General features: G+C 42.1%; 1 protein-coding gene across 1 annotated transcript; it reads left to right on the forward strand.

Moving 5' to 3' along the window:
• The first annotated feature begins 10,803 nt into the window (after nt 1-10,803).
• On the forward strand, nt 10,804-12,372 carry LOC130118422 (ankyrin repeat domain-containing protein 34A). The gene has a single exon (XM_056286868.1). It carries the CDS (start codon nt 10,804-10,806, stop codon nt 12,370-12,372), a length of 1,569 nt encoding a protein of 522 aa, XP_056142843.1.
• Nucleotides 12,373-18,987: the final 6,615 nt, after the last annotated feature.

Here is an 18,987-nt window from a genome sequence, read left to right on the forward strand (position 1 = left end):
CTCCCCTCTATAATAAAGTAACACAAATGGTTAAATTCATTAAAGCTTTACTTTGCGTTTTCTCATAATAATTTAAAAAGACATATTCAATCCATGTGGTTTAATATGGCAATTTGCACATGTTGTTACAGTTAAGATGCCGCTGTCCGCCATACAGCTGTCATTACCGTCACACGGACATTTTAGACAGTGATAACGTTTTGTTCAAACAGAAACAACGTGGTTGCCATGGAAACGAGACGTGACAGAGGCGCGCGACCAGTCATAGCAGGAGAATGACTTTTTCATGTCCACAAATGTCAGTAATGTGAAGCTTTATACGTCTGATCTGAGAGCATGTTTATTAGGCGTCATTACAAACAAGTTATTAAATGAGCTTTCTAGTTCATGAAATAATAAATTTCACTTTATTCACGTATATTCATTGTACATTGTATGCTAGCTAACAAGTTAGGTTAGCAAGTCTTAAGACTTAGCCAACCTTTCCTCCCAAAAGTGAAAGTTGTCATTACCATTGACGTCTCATTACCATCACATTTTGCTGTTACAACTTGAAACAGCACCATAACATCAAACTCATTCGTAGGACGATCAAAGCCATGCTAAGATATTTGCTACAGGCCACGTCATAGAGCTTTGGAAAAGAAAAAAAAAAATTTTTTTTAAAGATTTTTATTTTTATTTTTTTTAAATATAAAAGCCAAAAATGTCCCAAATTGAGGAATCGCCCGTTACAGAACCTCTTACATAGAACTGAAGTGATTGCCAATTGCCCTGTAAGTTAAAAAAATAGAGGAGAGAGAGAGAGAGAGAGAGAGAGAGAGAGAGAGAGAGAGAGAGAGAGAGGGGGGGGTGTACCTGAGGACGGTTACCTTGTAAAAAGTGTACTGCAATCGGGGAGCTCAACATTGTGTTCAGCAGTCAGGAGGAGAAAATAACAAAAAAAATCACTGCTGAAAGAAAACGCAGGCTGGCCTTGGATGGGGGTGACAACACATTATACAATATTCCATAGCTTTAAATAGATTTATACACCGGTAGGCTTATCGAGGATCATTTGAGGCAACATGGGTTTATACAGACTTGTACACACCTTCATATAACTCTGCTTGGGAAATCTGGCATCAGCCTTTTACTGCTAAGGTAAGACTGACTGCTACAGTGTGTGTGTGGCGCGTGTGTGCGTGCGTGTGTGCGCGCACGCGTAGGTGGTTTTATGAAGGCAGGTTGGTGGCTGAGCAGGGAGAGAGAGAGAGAGACAGAGAGAGGACAGAGAGAGACAGAGAGACAGAGAGAGACAGAGAGAGAGACAGAGAGAGAGACAGAGAGAGCAGACCGTGTGAATCAGATGGAAGGTGCTGTAACAGGTGAGAGACTCAAGGTGTCTGGGTTACAGTGCTCCGCTTGGTTGTCCCGTTATGAACGTCATAAACAGACAGACAGGAGTCCGAAGTCCGGCTCAGTCTGTCATCAGATCTCCACCGTGAAATCACACACACACACACACACTCCATACAAATAATACACTGTCCAACTGCACAGCTCTTCTCTCTCACTCTCTCTCTCTCTCTCTCTCTCTCTCTCTCTCTCTCTCTCTCTCTCTCTCTCTCCTCTCTCTCTCTCTCTCTCTCTCTCTCCTCTCTCTCTCTCTCTCTCTCTCTCTCTCCTCTCTCTCTCTCTCTCTCTCTCTCTCTCTCTCTCTCTCTCTCTCTCTCTCTCTGATTTGCCTGCTGATGAGAAGTGAGCTGGTTTGGTTTGTCGTCTGGTGATTTCTAAGCCTCTGCAGGGGAGACTAAACATGGCCACGTGCCGCGTGAATCCCACCCACCACAGCCTGTTTGAAAGACCATCTCTTTTTCACGCCCACTGCAGATAATACATTATTAAGTAGCTTACTGTAATCCTGCAGGGGAATGTGGCTTTATTGCACCAACAGAAAAATTCAAATTCATGCCTAATTCATCACTTCTGGTCTCTCGTTGAGTTTTAAATGTCACCAGGGCCGAGTTTCACTTCCTCGGCGTTCTGCCTTATCATCCCATCATCCCATACCTTGAATATGTACATGTGCATCAATCAATCAGTCAATCAAGTCAGTCAATCAATCCAAACCACATTTTTGTATATGAAAATTCAATATTTTGTGCTGAAGGCAAGTCAAGTCATTTGTATAGCCCAAATTCACAAGGTAGTCCCAAAGGGCTTTACAATCACTATAATATACAACAATATATGGCACCCTCTATCCTTAGACCCTAGACCCATCCTATTCTTGAGGATATTTTGGCTTCCCAACTTCATCACCAAAAATGACTATCAAATGTGATCTAGCAGAGGTTAAATGGCATACATTAACCATGTTCAGAGTTAAAGAGCTCACGAAGCCTCAAACTTCACTGATTTGACATGAAACACAACGGTCAGATGGGATTTACTGAAGGGAGGAAGTTTGATTTGACTGACAGCCAATAACAGCTGGGCATTTTTAGAAGAATGTGAACATCAACATGTTGTTTGCTGTTAGAAGAGCTCATCCTCTCCCGATTTCACTCATTTAGCAGAAGCTTTTAACCAAAGTGTCTTATTCAGTAATTATCAGATAAATTTGAATGTTACCAACTTAACATCATAGACCATTACAAAGTAGTCATGTCATAGTATTATGATACAAAGCAGTAGTAATAGTACATTTGCTACATAGTAATCATTTTATAGCAGTATTATATGAAGTAGTAATATTATAATGCTATTAGTAGTACTGCATGCAGTAATTCTATACAGTAATCATATCATAGTCAAGAGTAAGTGTCATGTTTAGCACATTCAGAGTAAGTGGTAGAGCTTCAAGAAGCGGTGAATAGCGGAATCAACGTACAAAGTAGATTAATCCGTCCATCCATTATCCAAACCACTTATCCTGCTCTCAGGGTCGTGGGGATGGATGCTGGAGCCTATCCCAGCAGTCATTGGGTGGCAGGCGGGGAGACACCCTGGACAGGCTGCCAGACCATCACAGAAAGTAGATTAATGTTCCCACAAAATCGTTGAACACAACAATAATGCCATAAGTGCATAAAAATGGCAAGTGCATGTAAAAAGGGACTCATTACTGGACACCAATAATAAGACAAGGCAAGGCTAGGCAAACTTATTTCTATAGCACATTTCATGCCCAAAGCCCACCCACAGTGCTTTACAGAGTACACAGGCAAAAGCACAAGAAACAAACGATAAAAACAATAAAAGCAAGCAAGCAAAAGCACACAGAGTACAAATAAAACAAAGAACAGCACGCAGTAAAAACAATAAAACAAACAGGGAAATAAATCAGATTTAAAAGAAAATTATAAACAGGCAGGTCTTCAGCTTGGATGTGAAAGTAGTCCGCATTGTCTCAAGTCTTAGCTCCTCTGGCAATTTGTTCCACATTTGAGCAGCATAGAAGCTAAAAGCAGCTTCACCATGTTCACTTTTGACTCTGCAATCCAGTAATCCAGAACCAACCGATCTAAAAGGTCTGCAAGGTTTATACTGGGTCAGGGGATCTTGGACCTAAACTATCAGGGATTTATGGACAAGCAATGGAATGTTGAAGTTGATTCTGCGAGAAACTGGTAGCCAATATAATGATCTGAGAACTGGGGTTATATGCTGAGCTTTTTTGGTACTTGTTACAACCCTGGCAGCAGCGTTCTGGATCAGCCGAAGCTGTCTGCTGTCTTAGACAGACCTGCGGACGGTCCATTGCAGGAGTCCAGCCTGCAAGGGACAAAAGCATGCACAAATGTGTCCAGATCATTGGCGCCGTGGATGGGAGCGCCTCGGTTCTGCGCTTTCGTACTTGTTCCTGTTTTTGTTTATTTGTTTCGTTTCCAGCGCCCACTCACTGGTCACATACAGCAGGGACGAACTTTTAAGTCTTCACCTGTCCACTGGACAAACTGAACAGACTTCAATTGAGCATTTTAACTGAAGTCTTGCCGAGGTCTTGACTGGTACAGCCCTGTGGGGACTACGACGAGGACGCCGAAGGGGTAAGCGAGCCGGCGCGCTCGTTAAACTGCGTCAGCGGGGATTTAGAGCCGCGCTCCCGTCAGTCCACCGGGCGAAGGTCCGCTCCCTGGCCAACAAGACGAACTGCTTCTCTGAAACAACAAAAAAAAACCCAAAAACGTCGGACTTTTCCACATCTACCGCCCTGTGCCTCACTGAAACCTGGCTTAGTGAGGATCTCACAGACAGTGCACTTCATCTGCCCCAGTTCCAGCTCCGCCGGGCAGACCGCGATAAGGACCTATCGGGGGACACGGGGTGGCGGCATGTGCTTCTACATAAGGGAGGGTTGGTGTACGGATGTCACAGTGTTGAAGAAATCATGCAGCCCTCACTTATAAACCTTTCTATTCACCGCGGGAATTTTCATCATTTATTCTCGTCGGTGTCTATAGCCCATCCCAGACCTGTGTTAAACACTAGAACCACCGGGATTTCACTCCTACCTAAAACGACCATGGGCGGTCAAGATGACTGCCGGTTTTTAAACTATATTCTGTCAAGATAAATACCCAGTTGAGATATTAATGCATTGCATATGTTAGTATGTCTGTTAGGAAACGACTGAGACCAAAATTAAAATTTTAACAACTATAATACTACTTCTAAACAATGTTAAAATTCAGAGAGACATGGTCGAATTTGAATAGCAAAATTGAAAAAATGAAAACAACTGTTTTGATCCCTTCCAGTCAGGATTTCTTTTTTCTTTTCTTTTTTGGATCCCCCTCCCCGCTTTTTTCTCCCCAATTGTATCCGGCCAATTAACTCACTCTTCCTAACCTTCCCAGTCGCTGCTCCACCCCCTCTGCCAATCCGGGGAGAGCTGCAGACTACTACATGCCTCCTCCGATACATGTGGAGTCGCTAGCCACTTCGTTTCACCTAACAGTGAATAGTTTCGCCAGGGGGAAGTAGTGCATGGGAGGATCACGTTATTCCCCCTAAACAGGCACACCGACCAACCAGAGGAGGCGCTAGTGCAGCGACCAGGACACATGCCCACATCCGGCTTCCCACCCGCAGACACAGCCAATTGTGTCTGTAGGGACGCCCAACCAAGCTGGAGGCAACACGGGGATTTGAACCGGGATCCCCGTGTTGGTAGGCAATGGAATAGACCGCTACACTGCCCAGACGCTCCCCAGTCAGGATTTCAACTACGCCACAGCAGTGAGACTATTCTTGCTTAGGTCTTTAATGGCATCTGCTTAAACACAGACGGTGGCAGAATCTCAGTCCTAGTATTATTGGATCTCAGTGATGCATTTGACACAGTCGACCACAACATATTACTAGACTGACTGGAAAACTGGGTGGGACTCTCTGGCACAGCACTAAGCTGGTTTGAATCCTACTTAAAGGACAGGGACTACTTTGTGTCTATAGGTAATTACAAATCTAAGCAGACAAAATGACCAGTGGAGTTCCCCAAGGCTCCATTCTGGGGCCGCTTCTGTTTATCATCTATATGCTCCCAGCCTCCCACTAATTCAGATTATGAAAAACAACAAAATATGTTACCATAATTATACAAACGACAAAGATTTACAAAATCATGTCACCAGGGGACTATAACCCCGTATAGTAAGTGCTGAGTAAGTGCATTGAACAGCCTGACGGTTGGATGTCTCTGAATTTTCTTCAATCAAAGAAAGATAAAACTAAAGTAATTGTCTTTGGAGCCAGGGAAGAACGATTAAAAGTCAGTGCTCAGCTATAATTGGTCATGTTAAAAACCAGAAACCAAACCAGAAATCTTGGTGTAGTAATGGACTCAGACAGGAATTTCAATAGCCACATTAAGGTTTGCCTCAAGTGAAGGAGTTCAAGTATCTCAGGGTCTTGTTCACAAGTGAGGGTAGGCTGGAGAGGGAACTTGACAGGTGGATTGGTGCAGCATCAGCAGTAATGCGGACATTGTACCGGACCATTGTGGTGAAGAAGGAGCTGAGCCGGGAGACAAACTCCCAATTTATCAGTCAATCTTCGTTCCAACCCTCACCTATGGTCATGAGCTTTGGGTAGTGACTGAAAGGGTGAGATCACGGATACAAATGGCTGAAATTAGTTTCCTCCATAGGGTGTCTGGGCTCAGCCTTAGAGATAGGATGAGGAGCTCGAACATCCGGAGGGGGCTTGGAGTAGAGCTGCTGCTCCTTCGCGTTGAAAGGAGCCAGTTGAGGTGGTTCGGGCATCTGGTTAGGATGCCTCCTGGATGCCTTCCTTTGGAGGTTTACCAGGCACGGCCAACTGGGGGGAGACCCCGGGGTAGATCCAGAACTTGCTGGAAGGACTACATGTCCAATCTGGCCTTGGAATGCCTTGGAATCTCCCAGGAGGAACTGGAGGGCGTTGCTGGGGAGAGGGACATCTGGAGTGCCCTACTTAGCTTGCTGCCACCATGACCCGACCCCGCAGAAGTGGCTGATGATGAATGAATGAATGATGAACATTAAGATAATGACAGTCAGCCGACTACCACCTGAAGAATATATCAAGAATTCAAAGATTTATGTCTCAACAGGATTTGGAAAAACTTTTCCATGGGGTTATCTTCGGTTGACTCAACTACTGTAACACCGTCTTTACAGGTCTCTCTAAAAGAAATCGATCACACAGCTGCAGCTGATTCAGAATGCTGCTGCTCAAATCCTTACCAAGACCAAAAAAGTGGATCACATCACTCCAATTCTGAGGTCTTTACATTGGCTTCCTGTCTGTCAGAATTGATTTTAAAATACTGCTCTTTGTTTATAAAGCACTGAATGGCTTAGGGCCAAAATACATTTCTGATCTTCTGAAACTAAACTTGGAGACAGTTTTCAGTTTTTATGCACCACATCTTGAACAAACTCCCAGAAAGCTGCAGGTCTGCTGCAACTCTCAGTTCTTTTAAGCAAGGCTGATGACTTTCCTGTTTGCCACTGCCTTTTATTAAATCAAATTTGAAGCGTTTGATTATCATCTTACACTGCACTGTATCTTTTGTGTTGTGTTGCTTTTTAAATTTTGTCTTAATGCCTTTTATGTTTTATGTAAAGTACTTTGAATTGCCTTGTTGTTGAAATGTGCTATACAAATAAACTTGCCTTGCCTTGCACTCATTTAACTGGAGAAAAATTTGGAATATCCAGCTACTAATTTGTTTGATGCACCGTCCTCAGGAGTCTATTGAACTTTATTTGTTTGGTGACATAGCTATATATATTTGCATGTCGTCTTTGTAATTTCCCTACGAGGATCAGTAAAGTATATCAAAAATAAAAATAAAATCTGCATACATGTGATATGAAACCACACAATTTTTAATAATTTCAGCTAACAGGGGCATTTAAAGATTAAATAACAGAGGTCTGAGAATTGACCTTTGCGGAACGCCACATGTTGCTGGGAAAGGATTTGATGTACAGCTACCAATGGATACAGAATAGTCTCTGTCTTGTAGGTTGGACATGAACCAATTGAGGCTATTAGGGAGACCAAACCAGTGTTTAAGTGGTGGGCCTAAATCCAGACTGGAAAATGTCAAGGTAGTTATTTACTGCCAGACAGTTGCAAAATTGTCTGAAGACAACTTTCTCAATAATTTTACCAATGAATGGCAGATTTTATATGGGTCTGTAGCTGTTTCGTAAAGTTGCATTCATATTAGCTTTTTTTTTTTAAGTGCTTGATTAATGCAGTTTTCAGGGCTTTGGGGAAGACACCTGAAAGCAGTGAACTGTTGGCTATCTTTAATACATCTGTTACCAGACAACTAAAAAGTTTTATTTTTTTAAAATCTGAAGACAATGAAACAAGGCAGTGCGAGGAGTGTGAGATGTAAAACAATTTCTTCAAGGTTTATTAAACCAAAATGAGTCATCTTTATCAGATCATTTCTAGTTGATTGCCGAGGCGTGTTATTTAACTAATTTGAGGAGGCATCAATAGTTTGCCTAATCTGAAAAAAAGAAGCAAAGTCATTACACGACGTTGTAGAACTGAATTCAGTTGGCATTGGTACTCGTGGATTGGTGAGTTTATCCACAGTGGCAAACAGTGTGCCAGCACTATTATTCTCTGAATTAATGATCTGAGACAGGAATAACTGTCTTGCATTTTTCAGCCTAAATAGTTATTGCGGAGACTACTGAATTCGAAGTTTGGTTTTCTGCCAATTACGCTCAGCTTTTCGACACATTCTTTTCTGAAGTTTGGCCCTGTGGGACATTCCTCCACAGAGTCCTTTAATTACAAGAAGTGACTTTGACTCTAGCTGGTGCAATTTCATCAACATTTAAGATTTTAGAACTAAAATTGTCCAGAAAATCATTGACTGACACTGAAAGGGAGGAGAGTATCAAGGACATTGCCTGAGAAAATGCTATGTTACTGTATTCACTGATTCTGGTCCTTCTTTGTGAGTGACGAAGGAGGACAGGATTAGGAACGAGTATATTAGAGGGACAGCTCAGGTTGGACAGTTTGGAGACAAAGCAAGAGAGGCAAGATTGAGATGGCTTGGACATGTGTGGAGGAGAGATGCTGGGTATATTGGGAGAAGGATGCTGAATATGGAGCTGCTAGGGAAGAGGAAAAGAGAAAGGCCAAAGAGGAGGTTTATGGATGTGGTGAGAGAGGACATGCAGTTGGCTGGCATGACAGAGGAAGATGCAGAGGACAGGAAGAGATGGAAACGGATGATCCGCTGTGGTGACCCCTAACGGGATCAGCTGAAAGTAGTAGTAGTAGACTGTATTCACTGATATGGGTTTTTTTTTTGTTTTGGTTTTTTTTACAGTTTCAGACCTAGTGCAAGTGTCGACTATGACAGTCATATCAAACAAACAAACAAAACACAGAAATGATCCGATAAGGCAGCATCAAGGACCATGACATTTGAGATATTAAGACCTTTGGAGATAACCAGGTCCAGTATTTGGGTTTATTGTGAGTAGACTGTTTTACATGCTGAGAGAATCAAAAGTTTCCAAGGATAAAGGAAAGTTCTTGAGCAGTCCTATCATTTGTGATATCAACATGAATATTAAAATCACTAGTAGAAATTACACAGCCAAAGTCAGTTACAATAATGGAAAGCAATTCTGCAAAGTCAACAAAAATACAGCTAGCTGAAAATTTGGGTGGCCTATAGATATTTAATAGAATAGTTTTAACACTGCTAACTTATGTAACAGAGATTTTCAAAGCAGTTATATGTACCAAATGACAATTGTTTGCACAAGAACACATCTTTGAGTATACGTAACAGCTACTCCACCTCCTCCTCTTCTTTCCTATAATCAAAGATTGGTGTTTATATAAGTACAGGCATGGTAATAACAACTAGCGCCAATTCAGATTAGCTGGAAGGTGTCACTAGAGACGATCTAGGGATTAAGGTAGGTCTGGAAGATCAAACTTTTTTTCTTGAATGAACTGAGATCGCGAGTATCTCTGATGGAACACAGGAGATTGTGAGTATCTCTGATGGAAGACAGGAATTCAGTTCATTTTGGGTACAGATGAGAGAAAAGTCTGGCTCTAGAGTTCAGCTCTTTAGAAGTGGACATAGACAGCACTATACATAGCCCTACATAAAGATGGTAAACTATACATATCACTATATAGACAGTAGACTACACATATAACTACATATAGACAGCAGACTAAAGTATACTCTAAGTGGACATAGACAGTTGACATAGACAGTAGACTTTATATATCACTATATATAGACAGTAACCTTTCAGAGGTAGAATGACGAGGGTGAACAGGAGTGTACATGTTGATATGGGTTTACAGGTAACTCAGTACAGTTCATGAACTGTCCAGAAAGACAACAACAAAGGTTTTAATTGCACACTGACTACACAGGTAGTCAGTGTAAAGACACAAAGAGAAGAGAGACATGCATATCGTATCAGGTTTAAAATCAAACACACAACATCCTTCTGGATACTTTACAGTGGTTAGATTACACAGGCTGGAGACCAGAGAGACATGACATCTATCCCAGTTTACCTGTTTGGGACAGAAACAATACCAACAGTTCTATCAAGTGCCCCACTCACGTATTGTCATGCAGCAAATAATTTTATAAGACAATGTTGGTCCCAAGCTAAATGACACAGCTGTAGAATAATTAAAGCTGTGTTGTTAAGGCTACTTGACAAGCTTTTTGGTGGATATAATAATTTACTATCGCTTTAAAAGACGAAATCATGAAACTCAAACTGAATTTGCAGCAAACCTCCATTAAATGTTGTGAAGCTGAGAGTCTGACTGCAGCCCACTAAAGCTCAGTATTACACAGCCAACAGGAGATGCTATGAATTTTTTTTCTATCAAGTCTGATGTTTAGATAATAATAACTTTATATAGCGCTTTTCTAAAACAATGTTACAAAGTGCTTTACAAAGAAATAAAATGTCATAAAATAAAATTCCATAGCACCTCCTGCTGTCTGTATTTCTGCTCACTATAGTTAATACCAACAACTGAAATAATCAATTTGTTGCTTCCTTTAATAAATCAAGTTATTTGTATGAGGACATTTGCTCACCTACTCCAGTGAATTCTAATTCTGATTCTGATTCTATGATTGAGAAATCGTGGTCAGTCTCTACCACCATCAGAGAGCTGCAGAAAAGCTAACTTGACTCCTATTTGTTTTCCCCTGCAGGTCATGTGATCAGTCTGTGTTCAGGTAACGCACACAGTGTAGGAAAATCGAGGTAAGGGAAGAAGCTGAAGGAGGGAACCATGGGAGACGGAGGTACCCTCCACACCGAGGGGAATGCTTTGCTCAAAGCTGTCTTCCAGGGCAAGCTGAGATTAACCCGCCTACTGCTGGACGGTGGAGCTTATATCAATGAGGGGAATGAGCGTGGAGAGACCCCCATCACTGCAGCCTGCCTAGCAAGCTATGATGATCCACAAACCCGTCAGAGGATGGTGCGGTACCTCCTGGAAAAAGGCGCTGATCCCAACATTCCAGATAAGAGTGGCAGAACTGCCCTGATGCACGCCTGTGCAGAACAATCAGGGAGGGAGGTGGTCTCCCTTCTCCTTGAGAATGGAGCTGACCCCAGCCTCAAAGACTACTCTGGCTCCTCTGCACTGGTCCATGCCATCAACAGGGGTGACCGTGACACCCTGCAGGTCCTGCTGGATGCCTGCAAGGCTAAAGGCAAGGAGGTGATCATCATCACCACAGACACATCTCCCTCAGGCACCAAGAAGACCAAACAGTACCTCAACTCTCCTCCCTCCCCCGGCGTAGTTGACAAGTTGTCTCCCACATGCATGTCGCCATCTGAGGTGGAGATTGGGACCTCTGGCTCCCCTGGAGCAGACAAGGTCGATGAGAAGGAGGGGATCTTCAGCTTTTCACTCCACTCTGCTCTACCCTTACCCTCAGCCCGACCTCCAGGAGAGAAGAGGCCGCCTCCACGAAAGCTCTTAAAGAGGCTGAATTCAGAGCCTTGGGGTCTGGTAGCCCCCTCAGTGCTGAGTGAGGTCCCCCAGGAGAGGGTGGATGGCAGGCTGGAGGAGGAGGGTAGCTGTGACATGAGCGGCTTGTCCATCTCAGAACCAGCCAGACCGCTTTTGTCGCGTCGGCATAGCATCGAGACCCATGACCCCTGTTCCCCCAAACTCATTGACCGCTCCTGTTCGGAGGACTGTGCGGCACTATGCACTCCTTCCTGGGCAGATAAAGTCCAGCAACACCAGATTCTGTATCGCAGAAACACTGCTCCAGAATCCCAGGAGAACCCTGGTGGAGCCCGGGCCCTCACTCACCCCAAACTGACCCGGATGGAACACTATGAGTCAGAGACTCACCTCTGCCCTGACTCCATCCCAGGATCTCCAGATTCAGGACGGGTCTCTGCAGAGCAGAGGAAGTACAATGCCTCCCCTCTCTCTCTATTCACCAGCTCTTCCAGGGAGTCCCTGGAGAACATCCCCCTCTCAGTGTCACCCATCACTGTGCGCAGACGACACCCAGGGCTCATGGAGCGTAGGGGTTCTGGGACACTCCTCCTGGATCACATTTCCCACACCAGACCTGGCTTTTTGCCTCCACTCAATATCAACCCTCAGAGGCCCATCCCAGATATCAGGGCTAATGGGAAGCCCACATCCCCCATCAATTCTTGCCATAAGATCCTGATCCCTGTGGCTCCTGCCTCACCCAAGAGGGGTCCTGATTTCAAGATGAAGAAGAAGCTTATGAGAAGACACTCCATGCAGACAGAACAGATGAAACAACTGTCCACCTTCCAGGAGATACTGGCTGAGAAGGTCGCTGAGTCCAATGGTGACTGAAAGAGTTGTCAGAGGAAGATTTATTGTGAGGCTTCAGATCATGTTGAGAACTTTTAAAATGAACCAGTGCCACATTTACAGTGTTTGTTCTGTTCAAGCTTGATTTCAGCCTATCATTGATCGCTGTCATAAGCCTTTTCCATCTAAAGGCTACAATGTTCCATGAATGCTTGCTGTCATGGAGGTAAAAAAGAACCATGTTTACAGAACTGGCTCCCTGACATCCACTTCCTTTGAAGTTTCCTAAAAATTCAAATTCCCAATCAGCTGACATAAACTAATTTAGTGCCAAAAACAACAATTTTTAAGAGGTTTACAAATACACAGTTTGCACCAATATCAAGTAAAGGGTTAGTTTATTTGAATATGTTTATATCAAAGTTAGTGTCAGAGGGCTTTAATCTCAAGCCCATTTTTCATTGTGAAAAATTCTATTTTTGGCATGTGGAATCTTTTGGTATGAAAATATGTACTTACTAATGGAAAGACGTTAAGAACGTTTTACTGCTGTCAGCAGTTAAACTGATCTTTAACCATAGGTTATGAACTCATCAATTGATTTATTAATTAATCGACCTTATTCATACATGAACTCATGTTACTTCATTTCATGGCTGCTGTTTTGACTGAAAATGTGGAACGTGTGAATCTACCTACTGTACTATATGTACTGTAATTATTTATAATTATCCACATATTAGTTGATATAATAGTTGGTATTTCTATCTAAATGCTCTATTTGTTCCTCCTCCTAACTTAACTCTCTTTATGTTATAGTTCGGAGGACATTTTGGCTTGCCTTTTCTATCCATGACAGTGTTCAAAATACTGTGACGTTATTCTCTAATTTGTGTTTGGAATAAGTGAAATGATGTGTGGCTCCTTACATACTAAATTCCAAAGAATATAATGGACAACAGGCTGCTTTCAATTTTAAACCAACACTCCTTCAAATAAAAGACTGTAAATAGTGTAAAAGAATAGAGAAACTCATCTGTTTTAAGAAATAGTGTATGTGCACTAGAGTCTGTACTGTAATGTCAACCATCTCACTTGAGGTGTGAAATTGTCTTCACAGATTTACAGAGAAGGCAGGAAGCCATCCTTTGCCACAAATAGAACTATTAAAGACAGAGTTACATAAACGGGGAAAATTAACATTGGTCACGCTGCCAACTCTGTCTTCAGTAAGTTAAATTCTGCTCTAGTTGACACTTTACTAGCTAATCAACCATGACATGGAGGTCCTGTTTTACTCCCAACGTCTGGCAGAAGTGACAGTGGCTGGTGGATTGTGAGATTTACCAGCCAGTAAAGTGGTTATCTATTTTCTTTGTGTGTGAATCTCTACTAGTTTTGAGGATCCCTTCTAATTTATTTAATCTCACCACAGTAACGTGGCTTTCACCTCTGACTGGTCCAGTAATGTTTTACAAGGAACCAACCTGTCCTAAGTGCTAAGAGGTTTGATATTGACCTTGTGACAACGTTGTTGTTCGTAGATTACTTGAAGTTTATGATAAACACAAACAAAAAAAGAAAGTATTTTTGTATGCCTGTTAGGAGATAGCAAAGTTAAAATTAATATGTCATCTATTTTTCTTCTAATACTTTGATGGTAATTGTGGAATAAATATTGGTTTCAACAAAGTGATAAGAGTTTGATTTTTATTGCCAGGGACACTCAGCTGAACATCAAGCTCATTCTCAGTACTGTTCGGCTTCACATCCACACACTGACCAGTACAACCACATCTGCTAGTGTAGACTACAGGGAGCTGACAAGTACAACCACAATCATCTACTGGGGTCTACCTAAGGCTGCTTTCTTGGCCACTCGGAGCTGATCAATAAAACCAGTTTATTACTGTTGGCCACTGTTGGTAAGCCAGATGTTCCCAGATCACATCATCAGGAGCATACATAAACCTGCTGTTCCGTGAGCACAGTAAAGCTCGCCCTCTAGGGCATTACAATTGTAACAACAACCTAAAGGATTGTGGAAGTATTTGCCTCGAACCAACTTTCTACTTTACTCTCAAATTCTAATACTCTCCAAAAATCTACTAGAAAATGATATGGAATCACATCAAAGTATCATTTCTTGTTTAAGAAAAACAAAAATATTTTCTGTCCCACTGGTCTTAGCAAAACCCTGTAAGTCATCCTATCCATCATGTTTAGAGGAGGTTAGAAGAGACAACGGTATATACCAAGTCCAGTTGCACTTGATTTAACTCCTTCGTATAGACATCGGTTTAGTTTTTGTCTTTTATTGGCAATCTGAAACAAACAAGGCACATCTTCATGTCTTATTCCCTCAGGTTGAGCAAAAGAAAAGGAAAAAAATAACAAAACAAAACAAAAACAGGTACAAATGAGAGAAATAAAATTAACAAGGAACGAGAGAATAAAATAAAGTACACAAAAGCAAGGCTATCTCAAATTAACTTAAATCTCTCTAATAAAGAAAAGAGTTTAAGGGCTTTCTTGTTATTAACAAGTTTTAGTGACTTTTAACTTTTTTCCAAGTTTCAGCTCATTCTTCCAATGGTTTAAACGAGGTTGAATTTGAAGTATCTACATTTATGTATAAAAAAACTTTCCAAATAACAACAGAATAATGAGAACAAAGTCAAGATTCCCGTTTTCAACAAAAACACCAAATTTGATTGTTTTTCACTGTCAGGGGTGACTATCTCCTTGGACTGTAGCTGGCCCTGCATATCAATCCAGAAAGACAGCACTGATTCATAATGGGAAAACACATATTTAACATTTTTAATTGCCCTTACACAAAATACACAATTATTCACATATAAGTTAAACCTCATTCTTAGGAAATCATTCAAAGTACAGACAGGAAAACTGGTGATGACCTTGACCTACAATCTGAAAATCACTGACAGACAGTAAAACAGTTTGCTTGGAGACGTCCCAGAGATAAGATATTATTCTATCAGCTAAACCAACTGAATTGGATATCAGAGGATGCGAAGTTCAGGTTTGATTCTGGCTCATTGCCTCTCTCTCTAACCAGAGCGCGAGCAAAAAAAAAAGCTACCAAAAATATTATAACATCACCCCAACATTCACTTCAATTATTTAAACAACATTCTCTGCTGGTAGGTGTGGCTTTAAATGGCTCTAAACAGATAAAACAGAGAAGTTATCACAGTCATTATCTTCTCTTTTATAATCCAGGAAGAAGGTCAAAGACCATGCCCCATCAGGAATTCCCTGAATTGACGTTAAAATGGAAACATGGTCGTCATTGTAATAAAACCTCCGTACATGCCCTCAGTGAAATGGCACACCTTCATGAGAAGATATGTGCGAAGATTTTCTCAACAAACCTATTAAGTTGTGCAAAGCAAGACAAATAGGTCAATAACCAGTTTACTCTTAGCAACTGAAGGCTCAGGACTCTCAGAGCTGACTCAGCAGAATTCAGGCAACTGAACCACACTGCTATCCCTCTATATCAATGAAGTCTTAACTACTGAAGAATCTTCAGTTTCTGCATTTGTTTCTAGTTTATATCAAAAGATGTACACTAAATCCTTTACCCACATTATTGCAAGTATTTCTTTGATAAAGTTAAATTATTTATCAATAAAATTAGTCAAGACAGTGTTGACTTTTGTGAGTTCCCACTTAACTTAGAAGAATTAGATGAAGTACCTTAATAAAAGCCCTGGCCCTGATGGTCTACCCTTTGAGTTTATCAAACTTTCTGGGATGATATTAGAGAGCTAGTTTTAGATCTGTTTGAGGAATGTTCAAAAAAGGGTGAGCTGTCAGAGTCAATGAAGCAAGGACGTATTACATTAATACAAAAACCTAACAAAGACATTCTATTTTTAGATAATTGGTGTCCATTACAATGCTCAACTCAGATTACAAATTGTAATGGAGGAGTTGGATGTGCCTTCCCAAAAAGAAACTCTTACTGTGCTGCTACACCCAAAAAACATACACTTCAAAAACCACATCCAAGGATGTAGGGTAGCACTCACCGTTTCGAAAAAGGACAGGGACAGCGCCTCATTTTCACCAATTTATTTTGGCCAGCAAAACATGCTAACGTTTCGGCCTCCTGCTACAGGCCTTCATCAGAGCATGAGTGTAACTAATGGCATGTGATCTATATAGGGCTTCATAGTGGTCACATGATACAGGACATGGAATGATCACATGACAGGTCAGCAATGTCACATGCAAAGGTTACATGACACAGATCAGCAAAGGTCACATGATAGACCAATACCAATAACAAGGTAAAAAGGTTCAAACTTAGTTCATACTAATACATTCCTGAGGTAAGATCAACATCCAATTCAGCAATTATTAATCATAGAATAAAGATTAGGTACCTGGGAAATAGACAATATAGACAAAATTGGAAGAAATACAAAAACACAGTAGGCCATCAGCAACCCTAGGGGGCCAAGTAACTGTAGTGATATAATGCTATGTATATCCACTGGAACTACACTAGGTGTTATGTACTACCCGGACTGTTATTATGGTTACACCACTACCATGTATGGTTGTTACGTCTGCCTACTGAGCCACGATTAAACCTGAGTTCTATAAACCGGTTTGGTCATTGATCCTCGACCAATACTACCCCAAGTATTACTTCATGGTGGTAGTGGTAAAGTACTCTCTATGAAGAATGAAGATAGACTGATAAAATTGTCCATGGATAATTTCTGTCATCATTCAAGCAAGAGTGCGCAGGAGCTGAGCTAGCCGCAAAGCTAACTAGCTAGCTAGCAACAGGAGACGTCATGGCATCGCATCTACCGACGATGAATTGGTCCGACCCGGACCTGGGTGAGGCAATTTCACTGTATAAACAGAAAATGACTCTGTATTTAGAAGATGAAGAAATAAATGGCGCAGATAAACAAGCTAGGAAAATATGTCGTGGAATCGGAGATGAAGGATTAAAAAGACTGAACGCCAGTGGTCTGATGATGAAAAGAGAAAGCCTGCCAAACTATGGGACTTCATTGAAAAACAGCTAAAGTTGAACGTAAATTTCAGAATCCATAGACTGCAACTGATGCAAGACAGACAAAACCCAAAATGACCATATCTAACAGTGCAGACCTGAAGAGAGCATACCCAGACCAGTTTGACAAAATTGGCAACTTCAGTGGAAAGGCCAAGCTCTTCCTGAAAAAGGATGCTGAACCATTCATAGACCCACCACGTAAGTGCAGCATTCACATCAAAGACAAACTGAAAGATGAAAGATGAACTGAATAACCTAGTCGAACAAGATGTGTTAAGAAAAGTAGAACAGCACACAGACTGGTGCTCGAGTCTGGCATACAGCACAAAGAAAGACAGTTCCCTTCGTATATGCTTAGACCCCCAAAAGCTTAATGCCAGCCTTAGGAGATGCCCACACAAGATTCCTACTGTGGAGGAACTGAACCCGAAGTTTGCAAATGCAAAAATATTCAGCAAACTTGACGCAAAAGCTGGATATTGGTCAATACACCTAGAGGAAGAGTCACAACTGCTAACCACATTCCGAACTCCATTTGGTAGATACTGCTGGAAACGTTTGCCATTTGGTCTCAGTGTCTCTCAAGATCTCTTCCAGGCAAAGATGGACCAAATCCTGGAGGGGCTCGACGGTGTCGTCAGCATAGCCGATGATATCGCAGTCTACGGAGCAAGCGAAGAGGAGCATGACAGGAACCTGACCAACCTGATGGAGAGAGCAGCCAAGACAGGTATCGTGTTCAACAGTGACAAGTGCACAATCAAACAGACAAGCATCTCATTCTTTGGCAACCTGTACACAGACAAAGGTATCAAACCTGACCCAGCCAAAATTAGGGACATCCAGAAAATGCCGACACCCCAGAACAAAGATGAACTGAGCAGATTCTTGGGGATGCTGACCTACCTGTCACCCTACATCCCAAAGTTCGCAGACAAAGTACACACACTGAGGGTGCTGCTGAAAAGTGACGTGCCTTGGACATGGGACACTGACCACCAAAAGAGCTTTGAGGACCTGAAATCAGTTATCAGTGAACATGACTGCCTGAAGTACTATGATCCAAGCACACCTCTGGCACTTGAGGTCGATGCATCACAGAAAGGACTGGGAGTGGCATTAGTACAGAACAAAAGACCCATAGCTTTTGGCTCAAAGACACTGGACGACTGCCAATCCAGGTACAGCAACATAGAGCGAGAAATGCTGGCCATAGTCTATGGAATGCAGCGATACCATACCTACCTGTATGGGAAGTCATTCATTGTAGTTACAGACCACAAACCCCTCGTTACCATATGCACAAAGCCACTGCATGCCGCCCCGCCAAAGCTTCAGCGAATGCTGATAAAAACACAAGGATACAACTACGAGGTCACGTATCGACCAGGAAACCAGATGGTCCTGGCAGACACACTCAGCCGACTACCCAACCCTGAGAACAACAGCAACATTGAGCTGGACGAGAGCATTGACGGAATAGAGGCAGAAGTTGAGGATCCAGAGATGCTCACTGTTGCAATGATAAACTTCTCTCCCGAGAAACAGGACGCACTCCGCACGGAAACCACCAGCGACCCCAGACTCAA

This window comes from Lampris incognitus, chromosome 9 (genome assembly GCF_029633865.1).
Source record: "Lampris incognitus isolate fLamInc1 chromosome 9, fLamInc1.hap2, whole genome shotgun sequence".
Taxonomy (NCBI): Eukaryota; Metazoa; Chordata; class Actinopteri; order Lampriformes; family Lampridae; genus Lampris; species Lampris incognitus.

Coding starts and splice junctions, on each gene's coding strand:
- LOC130118422 (XM_056286868.1), top strand. CDS start 10,804: ATGGGAGACGGAGGTACCCTCCACACCGAGGGGAATGCTTTGCTCAAA.